The sequence below is a fragment of the Thamnophis sirtalis genome, unplaced genomic scaffold, assembly GCF_051295495.1.
Source record: "Thamnophis sirtalis isolate CommonGarterSnake01/CBP01778 unplaced genomic scaffold, rThaSir2_p1.2 scaffold_15, whole genome shotgun sequence".
NCBI lineage: Eukaryota > Metazoa > Chordata > Lepidosauria > Squamata > Natricidae > Thamnophis > Thamnophis sirtalis.
Window position 1 is genome coordinate 15,285,266 of NW_028261395.1, and position 12,140 is coordinate 15,297,405.

Here is a 12,140-nt window from a genome sequence, read left to right on the forward strand (position 1 = left end):
GTTCACTTGGGCCTGAAAGGATTGGGGGCGGGTTTTCTCCCAGGCGCAGGGTCTGTGTGGGGTGTGTGTGTGTGGAGGTGGTGGTCCCTGGTGCTTGACCTGCTTGGAAAAGCCATCCTCATTTTAACCCTGCCTGAGATGGTCCTGAATTGCTTGTGGGAAGGGAAGGGAATTCTTCCTTTGCCCAAGTGGGATTGTCTCCCGTGCAGAAGCTCTTTGTGTACATGCAAAGCAACAGAATAATGGCAATCATAACACATGATTATGAGCCCAAAATTTCGGTTGTTAAGTGAGACATTTGTTAAGCGAGTTTTGTCCCAGCATACGGCCTTTCCTGTCGTAGTTGTTAAGTTGAATCACTTCAGCTGACAAGTTGTTAAGTGAATTCAGCTTCCCCATTGACTTTGCTTGTCAGAAGATTGCAAAAGGGGAACATGTGACCCTGGGACATAACGACAGTCATAAGCACGAGTTAGTTGCCAAGCATCCCATTTATGATGACGTGACCATGGGGATGACGCAAAAGTCGTAACTGTGAAAAACAGTCATAAATCACTTTTTTCAGTGTCACTGTAACTTTGAACTGTCACTAAACAAACTGCTGTAAGTCGATGACTACCTGTAGTAATCATACAATAAGAGGGATGGAGTAAGAAAGAGGATAACAACAACAGGTCAAGATCTGGTGGGATCTCTGGATACGCCTGGTGTCATTATTGGGGAGAGGAAAAAAGTCTGGTTCATTGATTATTGCAATACCAGGGGATGCACAAATTGGAGAGAAAAACTAAGAAAAAGAACAAAATATCAAGATTAGCAAATTGAAGTTGAGCAACTGTGGAGGAAGAAACCAAGGGTTGTACCATACAGGAGCCCTTTGAGTGATACCTGCAGGGCTGCCCAGGTACAGGGAAGTTTTGAACTTATCAGACCTGAATATCCTGACTTTGAAAAAAAAACCCAACTTACTCAGAACTGCCAATATACTCAGACGTTATCTTAAGAGCTCTTTTAGCTCCTTGGCTAACAGTTAAGTTTTTACCAGTCCCAGACTGTGAATTGAATTGAAGATTAAATCATTGTCATCATCACGATCATAACAACAACAATTATACAGCCATGCTACTAAAGTGGTCTTAACACCACACGGATGCAGAAATAATAGCTTCTTTTACAAAATAGACATTTCTAGCCATTTTGCAATAATTCCAATTTGCATCTCTTTCCTTCCTGAATTGCTTCTTTGCTGCTCTTCCTTTCTGAGGAGTTGCTGGGCAGTTTTCAATCTTTTTCCCTCCTCCTCCACAGCCGTGCAAGGCGGACGTGCAAGGCTGTGCTCCAGCTGTGGCGGTGTGGCCACGTGGGTTTTGGGAGGCGCGGCCAAAGCAGGGCCGGGCCTGAAATGTGCCCTGGCAAGCAGGTTTTAAAGCAGGCTGGGCTGCTGATAGTGATCTGGTGTGCTGCAGAAGGCGGCTGACCGACAGCTCTCCGTCAGCTGGAACTTTCTCTCCTCTGGAACAGAAATTGTGGTATGCAGGAATCGGGGGGGGGGAGGGGGGGAGGAAGAAGGAAGGGGTAACATTACCTGGCAGCAAAGAATAAAGCAGGAATAATTCCCAACTCTGGAAGTTGGCTAACAGAAATTGAGGTTGTAGAATTTGCTGCTTTGCTAGCTGTCTGTTTTCTCCCGACTGAGATCAGACCACAACCTCCTTTAATTTGGAAGATTTTTAATTTGGAAGATTTTTTAAGGGAACAAATGGGTTCATAGGATGGGGTTTTTGCAAGGCTTCTGCACACGGCAGAGTCTGACTTACAAAACATGTAAGAAGATTTTCCCAGATATTGGGAAAAAGTCAGCAAAATATCTTGTATAATCAGGAATCGATCACTGAGAGCATCAGAGTCAAACCGGTGCCTAAATTCTGCACTGAATTAACGCCATTGAAGGAGAAATTAAAAACTTACATTATTTTGAGGCGTCCTTTGTTCTCTCTTTCTTGTAGACATTTCGATACCAAACTAGGTAACATTGTCAGTGTTAGAAGGGGGTGGGGTTTGAATTAATCAATTTAATTCAATTTCAAAGTTATATAGCCCAGAGGATATTAATCTTGCTCTTTCCAGAGAGGCCTTCATGGCACTTCTTAAAACTGATCAGCACTTCTTAAAATTGATCAGCTGATCAGTTTTTTATCCAGCTTTCTGGGAATAAGTGTTTATTTTGATATCCTTCTATTGTTTCTGTTTGTTTTATTTTGTTGCTGTGTGCTTTGCTCTTTTACACTAAAGTTGTAGAGGTTTTATTTCTACTTTCCTGGATTTTATTGATTTGAACTTGGTACTTCGATTATAAATTAACTTTCAGTTAAATAAATTATGATCTGGGTTGTTTTACTTAGCCTTGAAATTTAGCTTTGTTAGGGTTGCAGAATATGATTTAGTTTTAGGCCAGGATTGGCATATCTGGATCTATTCCCTAGTTCATTGGGAGGGGTGGTGGTGTTCTCATTTACTATGCTTTGTACGAACTATAGTCCAGAAGCAGCAGTTTAACTACTGAAAACTTTTGTATAGTCAGAAAACAGATAGGATTTTGTTCTAAATGCTTATTTTGTATGAGGAACACCTTAAATTAGGGAGAGGGGAAACTTTCAAACTTTCTCCTCTCATCTCAGCTACCTAAAATTGCACAGTTAGATGAATTAGATGTTTCAGAACGGTGGGCTTCAATCCAAAAGCTACTGTAGGAAACGTTAATTCAACACCTGTAGGAAAACAGAGTCAGAACGTGAATAAACAAGCCAAAAAATGCTTGCAATGTAAATTAAGATCCACCGTGTGTGTGCATGTTTGTGTATGTGTGTGCGTGCGCGTGTATCTGTCTGTCTCTGTCAGTGCAAAGTTTGCAGGTAACTGAAGCATGTTGCTAGATGAGCTTAAAACATGAGCTGCGTGTTGCAGACTGTATCGGCGTAAGAGTTGGGAGAGATGCCACAAAGTTGTTAGAACACTGCCCCACACCATGCAGCGCTTTTGTAGGCTAGAAGTGGGAGTCCACAGCTGGCGATTGAGATGTCACTGCTGGGGCTACCAAGCAAAGGGACTTTTTTCATCCCAACCCCGACGAGCTGCTTTGGAAATCAGGGATCATAACATTCAATGTTTATTTATTCTCAAATTGCTATATTCTCCTTGCTGTCTTTTTAGTTGTTTATTCTATTGTCCCAATACTTTGCTACTGTTATATTGACCCTTCTTTTCATTTCTCCGTCGTTATTGTTGTCAGCCGCCTAGAGCAGCCCCACAGCGACATAGGTGGGGCAAATACGTTTAACAAAGAAATAAATGTAACAAATAAATTTCAGTCTTGGGTACCCTGAATTAGCAACGCTGGAGGTATTTGCCAGTTGACTTTAAAAAAACAATTGGGAGAAAATCACCAATGAAGACGTGTGTCGATTTTGAGGGTCCCAAATTGGCAAACCAGCTCTGAAAATTGAAATAGCGAGAGCACTTAGACATATACTACTTCACAGTGTTTTACAGCCCTCTTTTTACAGAGTCAGCCTCTTGCCCACAACAATCTGGGCCCTCAGATTACCAACCATGGAAGGCTGAGTCAACCTTGAGCTGGTCAGGATCGAACACCTGGCAGTCAGCAGAGTCAGTCTGCTGTACTGCACTCTAACCATTGAGCCACCAGAGTTGAGAGCCTATCATTGTGATAGTCTCATTTCCAGCACTGGCCTAGGACAATTTTTAGGACAAACCACAGATTCTGAACTGGGTTCTTTTTCTCCCTGTTCCAGAATTGTCTAGGATGATCCCATTCCAAGAGAGAAATGGAAGCCTTGGCAACATGGAATGCTTGGACAAGTGTCTGCGGGCCAAAAAAGACCTGGAAGTTGCATTTGCTGAAATTGTCAAAGCCGAACAGCAAGTCAAAGATAACTGGAAAGAGGTATTTGGGATGGGCCTCGAAAGAGGCACTGCTTTGTGGTTCTAATAAGGGGTTAAATCTTTGCTTAAAAGGGCCTGGCTTGGCGAAGATTTTCTTTTAAGCTTCAGGTTTTATGCAGCTCCAGGTAGTTTTCTTGGGGGTTGCAGATTAGGATTCCATCCCGTAAATCTGGGATTTACTAGTGTGGTCCCACCAAAATGCTAACCAGGTTTGACCCTCTTAGGTTTTCCCTAAGTAAGATCATTTAGTTGGTGCCATCTAACTGGTCATCAAGATGGTATGTCTTTCATTTGAGGTACAATTAAAGTATACCTGCTCTTATTGGTAAATTCTTGTATAAGAAACAAATGTGATACATCCTCAGAGCTCAATTTCTCAATCTCAGCACCTTTAAGAACTAAGGTTCATGGTGAACAATGATTAGCTCTTGGCGGGGTGGGGGTGGGGGCGGATCTGAATTCCTTAAATGTCTTGCTTAAGTCCCCATCCCTTCCAAGCCATTGGATCATCTTTTCAGTGCAAGAGCCACCTTGGAACTTGGTTGCTGGAAGGAATCCAGGATCCCGGAGGATCTCCTCCTTCCATTGGATGGCAACTCAACCCTGCCTGAATTGCAAAATGTGGGGATAGGAACAGGAGGGACGAGAGATCTGAATGGGAATAATAGGATTATAGAGATGTTTTATGGGAGATTTTCCAATTCTTGTCCCAAAGGTGCTTTTTTTCCCCTTTTTCTTTTTTTACAAAAGGCAACTGGACTACCTTGGGGTTTTTCTTTTCTTTTCTTTGAAAACATTCTCATCTATGAAGCTTCTTCAGTTCAGTTCCAAGAAGGTCCAGTTGCCTTTTGGAAAAGCATCTTTGGGAGGAGAATGATAGAGGTGGCTTCTTCTCTCTTTAAAGGTAAAAGCTCAGGTTCACAGCTGCATCAGTCGCCACCTGGAATGCCTACGAAGCCGCGAAGTTTGGCTGTTGGAACAGGTTGACCTCATTCAACAGCTGAAGGAAGAGGCTTTGCAGCAACAAGCGCAGCAGCTCTGTTGGGTAAGAGCTGATGGGCCTTCGGATCTTCTTCCTGAGTCCAGAATGACGGGAACTTTGCCTTGGCCTTGTGCTGTTTGTTTGTGGCACAAGGCTGCAGCTTCGTATCTCAACCTTAGGTGATGCTGGCTCATCCTGTTCCTAGTGAGGTCATGTATTTTTGTTTAATTTCCAGTTGTTGGGACAATTCAGCAGCCTCATCCGCCAGCTGGAACAGCCTCAAAGCGGTGATCTCACAAATCAGATTTCGGCGTGTTTTGAGAGGTGAGCCCTCCAAGAGACTTTGAATGATCGTTTGTTTATTTATCTTGGTCATTTTCCACGCCATTGTGGTCTGTGACATCAACCTTTCTGGTTCTATCATGCAAAATGAACCGGAGTGTTAATTTTGGAGATATTACCACCTCTGTGGGTGGAAACGGGGGATTTGAAGATTCAGTTTTCTGCATAAAAATTGCTTGATTTTTTTTTTGTTTGGGAAATGGCTTACCGCCTTTGTTTCTTTCTGAATTCTTTTGCCTTCTCCCCTAAGTCTTGGCAGTTTGACTCTCCAGCCAGAAGAAACTTCCGTCCTGAACTTTGAGGCTGACGTAGCATTTCTTCGCCAGGCAATCACTTCGTTCGGCTCCATTAGAACAATGGTGAGCAAAAGGAGCTGTGTCCTCATGCAGGGATTTTCAACCTTCTCACAGATTGGGCCACTTTTAGGACATGGCAGTATTCCAATACCACCAGTAGCTTAGCAAAGTGTCAAAAACCTAATGACTAAAAAGAAAGAAAAAAGTTATCACTTTTTAAAGTACTTACCACACTTTTAATGGGAAGCTTGTGCCTTTTTCTCGGACATTAAACTTTGCACTGGAGAGTTGGCGACCCCACAGCTTCACTGACTCTCCCACGGGCTCATCCTCCCTGTTCAACCCTTGTCTAGGACAGGGCTTTGCAACCCGTGGTACAGGTACCACATGCCAGGTGCTGAAGTATCACCAGTGGTCCATGGACCAGGGGTTGAAAAGGCCTGTTCTAATGGGTGCAACTTGGAAACCTACACAGGTAGTCCTTGGCAGGACAATTCATTTAGTAACTGAAGTTACAAAAGACCCTGAAAAAATAATAATTTCGTACCATTTTCTTCTACTTATGACGATTGCAGTACCCCCACGGTCACATGATCAAGATTCATTTATAGCGGTCGCAACGTCCCGGGGTCAAGTGATCCCCCTTTACAACCTTCTGACAAGCAAAGTCACTGGGGAAATTGATTCACTTAACAACCATGTTAGTTACTTAACAATTGCAGTGATTCACCTAACTGGCAGGAAAGATCATAAAATGGAACAAAACTCACTTAACAACTATATCCTTTAGCAAGAGAAACTTTGGGCTCAATTATGGATCCTAAGTCAAGGACTAACTAATGAAAACCCAGGTTCCTGAACAACCATGAAGGCTTATATGGAGACTGGAGTTTATTCCATCTCTTTCAGAACACTTGTCTTGAAATAGCTACCATATTCCTCCCAGACTTTTTCAAATTCCAAAAGATAAGTGACTCTATCTGTTATTTCTAAACATGTGTGAGCAGTTAACTTTCTGTTTGTTTGAAAAAATGGCTTATCATCTCTGTTTTTTGTTTTTTTTTTAATAGCAAACTTCCGATAAAGACGATTCTGCCCCTTGGATCTCTGTGCAGAACTGTCCTGTGACAGCTAGTTTCGAAAAGGTGAATTGCAGATTTGTTTAGAGGAACTGAAATTAGAGGGAGGCGGCAGCAGAGTTTTCAAACTTTGTCTTCTCTTGCAGTTTGCTAGGAATGCCAATTTGGTCTGGTCTGGTGGATAAGGCTAGAAATATCACTTAGCAATAGCACTTAGACTTATATAACACTTCATAATGCTTTACAAGCCCTTCTAACTGATTTACAGAGTCAACAATCTGGGTTCTCATTTTACCAACCTTGGAAGGATGGAAGGCTGAGTCAACCTTGAGCTGGTCAGGATTGAACTGCTGGCAGTTGACAGAATTAGCCTGCAATACAACATTCCAACCACTGGACCACCAAGCCTCTAGGGAGATGATCTAAATCCTGCCTTAGCTATGAAAGTCAGCTGGTTGACTTGGGCTAATCACTCTCTCTCTCAGCCCAACCCACCTCCCAGGGTTGTTGTTATGAGCGAAAATAGGAGAAGGAAGGTGTGATAGATATGTTTGCTGCCTTAAGTTATTTGTGGGGGGGGGGGGAAGGCGGGATATAAATCAATACATTAAAAAAATGTAGTGTTCCAGGAAGAGAGATTAATTTATCTCCACAAGAGAACATACAATTGAACTGTAGGAACATAATTTTAAGTCCTTAAAATGCACAAATAGGCTGGTGGTTGTTCAGAATTCAAGTCTAAAGAAAGAATTATTCTAAAATCCAGAAATTTTCAGTGGCACAGACACTCGAACATTCTCCTCAACGAGGCTTCCAGAAACTTTTATCTATCCTTGAGGGGAGAGAGTGGATATTCCCAGGGTGGGTTTTGTCTGGGATTAAACTGACCTTCAGTTTGTTCTTCATTACTAGTCAAAGCCTTTCCGTGGAACGCTGGGTTGCCCTCTCTCTGACTGGCTTCTTGGAACCAAATCCGATGGTGCATGCTGTATCCCTTATGCTCCTAGCTACAAGCAGGAGGACTGGCTCTTGAAAACACCTACTGAGGAGGCCAATCAGGTATTGCCATCTACTGTCTTCATTTATAGAGAAGGAGGGATTCTGGTCATGTTGGAAAAGATGGACCCAAATACATAGCCAAATGGTTTATTTTCCAAGAAATGCTGACATAACGACTCTGAATATTGGGGGTTTCTTCCTGTTGTTAAGGAGTGTAAGGTTTCATGGTATGATGGGCAACAAATCAATCTGTCTGTCTCTCAAAAGAAGTGGAACTGGTGGATCCAAAGTTGTTGTTCTTGGAACATTGAGAGTGAAATGGGATTTGTAATCTTAATCTTGCTGCTGTTTTCCCAAGAAATAGCAATAGTGCTTAGAATTATTACACCCCTCTTAAGCGGTTTACAATGTAGAAGCATTATTTGCTTATTACGCACACACACACAACACACACAGTCTGGGTCTTCATTTTACCGACCTCAGAAGGGTGGAAGGCTGAGCCAATCCAGCTCAAACTCTAGGCTGTGGACAGAGTTAGCCTGCAATACTGCATGCTACCTTGATGGATCTAAATGCTTGTGGTGTCGTCTTCTCCTTAGGATTCCAAGCCTTCGGAAGTGTGTTACTTGGAGAAAGCATGGGGAGACCTGAGAAATCTGGAGAACTGGCTTTTGCAGAACCAACCGCGAGACTTTTCTGAGAGAACGGAGCTCCGCCGACGGAAGAGCTCGACTTCTACCATTGCTTCCACCTTGTCCATTGAGAAGATTAATGAGTTGGAGCTCTTTGAGCAAGATGACACCGATCTTTCTGAATGGCTCCTCGTGCCTTCTGAACCCCAAAACGAGAATGCCTCCGATGAGAAGTGGAAATGGGTTTTTAAGTCTTTCCGGGAGGAATATAACCCGAACGATTGGCTCCCTAAAAATGATTCTTGCAATCATTGTTGCGGCGGTCAAGCCACTGGGGTAGAGATAGAAAATCTCGGCAATCTGAAATGCCTTAACGAGCACCTGGATGCGAGGAAGCCGCCGAACACCGACAGCTGGCTTCTGCAGCAGCCCGCTTTCAGAGTCGAGGACCTATGCAGAGCCAATGAGCCGTGTTCCAGCTTTTCCGAGTGCGCGTGTGACGAGAACTGTGAAAAGGAAGCCTTGTGCAAATGGCTTCTCAGGAAAGAAGGCAAGGATAAAAACGGGATGCCACTAGCGGAGGTCTCCGAACTCGAGGCACGTCTGCCTGTGCTGAACATCTGGCTCCATCCTTCTCGACAAGCAGAGGGGGATTCGGCCAGTTCTGCCATAAAACAGGACACTGTCCGGGAGGTGGCAGAACCTCTGAGAGAATTGCAGGAGACCTCATTATCCTCTTGGCTAGCTAAGCAAGAGGTCAACGAGAAGACCGGCGAAGAGAAGGCGATCCGAGAGGAAGCTGGAGTGAGCCATAAAGGTTCCCTCCTGGAACTACTTGCGCCCTTCCACCTCCCTTTCAACATAAACAGCTGGATCTTGTCCTCAAAAAATGCAGATTTCTCCAGCCAGCCTCTTGTGGAAGATAAATGGCTGCTCCGTAAGAAAGCACACGTAAGGAAGAACCCAGTTCCTTTAACCCACCGAAAGCGCTCTGTGGCATGTTTTAATATAACCCAGGGGGCTCCTCAAAACATGGGGTGCCTTTAAGACGTGGACTTCAACTCCCAGAATTCCCCAGCCAGCTTTGCTAACAGGAATTCTGGGAATTGGAAGCTGCCAAGTCAGAATAGCCTTCACTGGAGAGGCAGTTAACTTTGGTGCCCTCCTGGCCTCTGTTTTATTTGGAAATACGAGACGAAGACTGGTAAGTTTTCTGATCTCACAGAAGCCAATTCTTGTTTCTTACAGGACAGCGACCTTCCTGCTGTTTGCGACCTCTTTGCCTGTATGAAGTTGAGTGGAGAGAGAGAGAAATGGCTCTATCAGACACCTTTGCAGGTAAATGCCTCTCCGTCAAACAAAGTCCACCCAGTTGCATTCTCGCTTTTTGGCTTAACTAACTTCTCCCACAAGACCCCATTCAAGCCAAATCCGCTTTTTGAGAACATGAGGGTTGGTTAGATATCCATTCACTATGCTAGGTTAGAACTAAGCTTTCTGCTTAATTTTAGCCTGTTCAGAGTCCAGTTCTTTTCCTTTCTGTCTGTGATGGAAAGACACAGAGATGTTGAAAGCAACACCCCGGCTTATTTTTAACATCGAAATGTTAGTGTCTAGCTTTCTCATAAGATGCTAATCCAACCAGCATGCTTCTTTTTGTGTTTCGAGAAAATGTGTTGATTCTTAACTGGAAACCAGCAGCTGATTCCAGTGGAAGGTCATGTGGGTTAGGTGTGTCATTTAATGGGGTGAAAATTAATTTTTGCAGATTTTTTAGTGAGGGTGTGTGTCTAAAAATAGGAGTTTTACATCAACATACACCTAATGTGGCTTTTGACAGTTCATTCAGGGGAGGCACAAGCATCAGTTCGCAACGCTAAAAGAGCTGATTCCCCACAAAAGGCTACGGGTTCTCAACAGAGAGGCTGCCCAGATGCCCCATCTTCCTGGCTAAGCATTCAGGTTGCACAAAGCTCCCCTATAAAGAATGGGGCAGGCAGGGCTAAGCACGATTGATCAAATCTTCTCCTGAACATCAGCAATGCCTTTGCGGTTTTGAAATATTCTTACTGGTTGACCCTGATTAGCATTGTTTTTGTTTTAACACCACCATTCTGGGTTTGTTTCCTAGATGTGAAAAAAGTAAAAAACAACCACCCTGCAGTGTGATCCAAACGATTGCTTTGATTTCCTGCTGATCATCGCACATAACCCTGGAATGAGCGACTGCGGCCTGTCGCTTCTCCTGTGTTTTTTGACCATCTGTCTTTTCCAGATTTCAAATGTCACTTTAAAAGCTGTATGTAGCTGGTGTTGAGCTGCAGAAAATGGACCTTTGAGTCCTCAAACAGAAGTGTCCTTGTTGGGTTCTCTTGATCCGGGACGCATTGCAACTCGTCTCACAAAAGCCGTTAAATCTAAGTATTTTGCCAGTATTTTGAAACAAATTCTGACAGGATGACCCTTAGCTGGGGTGGGAGAGGCAGAATTTTGTTCAGAGAACACACCATTGGCCCTTCTTTCCACTCCTAATTCTAAATATATTTACAGAACATGTTCACGAGGTACAGCTCTTACGAAGTCATTAAAACACTTCTGAATTCTGTGTTCTGTATAATTTATACGTACTCTTCTCCGCTGAAAGACAACAGCATGCCCTACAGATTGGCATGGGCACCTGGCAAATTTGGCAATATCCTGATTAACGTGACTGGGATGGGAAGGAGAGCAGGCAAAATTGAGCACAGAGTGGATGAAATGTGTGTGGTTTTAAAGCCCAGTACTAAGTACAAGCTGAATCCATCGTATCGCAGAACAAAAATTAATGTTTATTTCTCTCACGCTATGAATTATAGTCCCAATAGGTTGACAGTAGCCTTAGAAACTTTATGAAATTTGAATACCACTACCTGCTTCCACAATTTGTGGGGGAAACTTTGATAAGTTGTGATGCTAAAATTTTAATTTTTTTAAAAAAATGAAAAATTCATTTTTTGAAGTGCTCTTGGCTTACAGGTACTTTTAATTGCTAGACATTTTACAAGCATAATAGGCCTTCCAGCTGTCATAAGAATTGACTACTGCATTCTCAAAAATCTGTTAAAATCCACTCGTTTGACTCGTTTGCCTTTCAGTGCTTAACAACGTATCTGGTCAGGTTTCTGAGGGGTCTGTGGAAGGCCTGACTGATATGTAATGCAATCAAACCCCCCGCTGTCTTTTACATTAATCCAATGTTTGTGATGCTAATGAAGTATGCCATTAAACCATTGTGAATAAAAAGTACATTTGCGTGAAGTTATTCTTTTCGTAGCTCTGTGGATGGGATTGATCAATTGAAGGTAGAATCTGAGTTGGCCACTGGAACCACAGATGTCCTTTTCCAAGCTTTTGGGCTAATCTTGGAGCACATCTTTGAGGAACGCCTCTCTACTGGAATATAGTGCTTTGGGCTATTCCATGAGTTGTGTTTATGTGGTGCCTTCCTATTTGCTCACACACAACTCACAGAACAGCCCAAAGCACATATTGCAGGTTCCCTAAAGAAGCTCGGGAGAGCAAATCCCTGGTCCTGGTGACCAAAGCAGTTCCAGCTGTGTATCATCCTGGGACATGCAGGCTTGCCTTCATTTGTGGCTTAATGTCTGAAATCTATGAAATGCCTAAGCCCTGCTCTCTCACACACTCACATCAGAGTGGATCAGATTCTCTTAGGCTTCACAGAGGTAAGCTATTAGATAAGCATCAAAATGCTTATCTAATGTAATAATGTAATTCTGGACCTTTTTATACCATTTATCTGCTGTTGATGGGAGAATTGCAAAATTTTATTCAATGTTTTGTTTGG

The 12,140-nt window shown here is 43.2% G+C and overlaps 1 protein-coding gene across 1 annotated transcript; it reads left to right on the plus strand.

Annotated features, from left to right (window-relative positions):
* Positions 1-3,812: 3,812 nt before the first annotated feature.
* LOC148042501 (nuclear receptor coactivator 4-B-like) lies at positions 3,813-11,498 on the plus strand. Its single transcript, XM_087701863.1, has 9 exons — positions 3,813-3,964; positions 4,868-5,008; positions 5,181-5,269; positions 5,538-5,646; positions 6,654-6,728; positions 7,575-7,721; positions 8,261-9,244; positions 9,542-9,631; positions 10,425-11,498. The coding sequence occupies exons 1-9, from the start codon at positions 3,824-3,826 to the stop codon at positions 10,428-10,430; spliced, it is 1,782 nt and encodes a 593-aa protein (XP_087557989.1). The 5' UTR covers positions 3,813-3,823; the 3' UTR covers positions 10,431-11,498.
* The last annotated feature ends 642 nt before the right edge of the window (positions 11,499-12,140 follow it).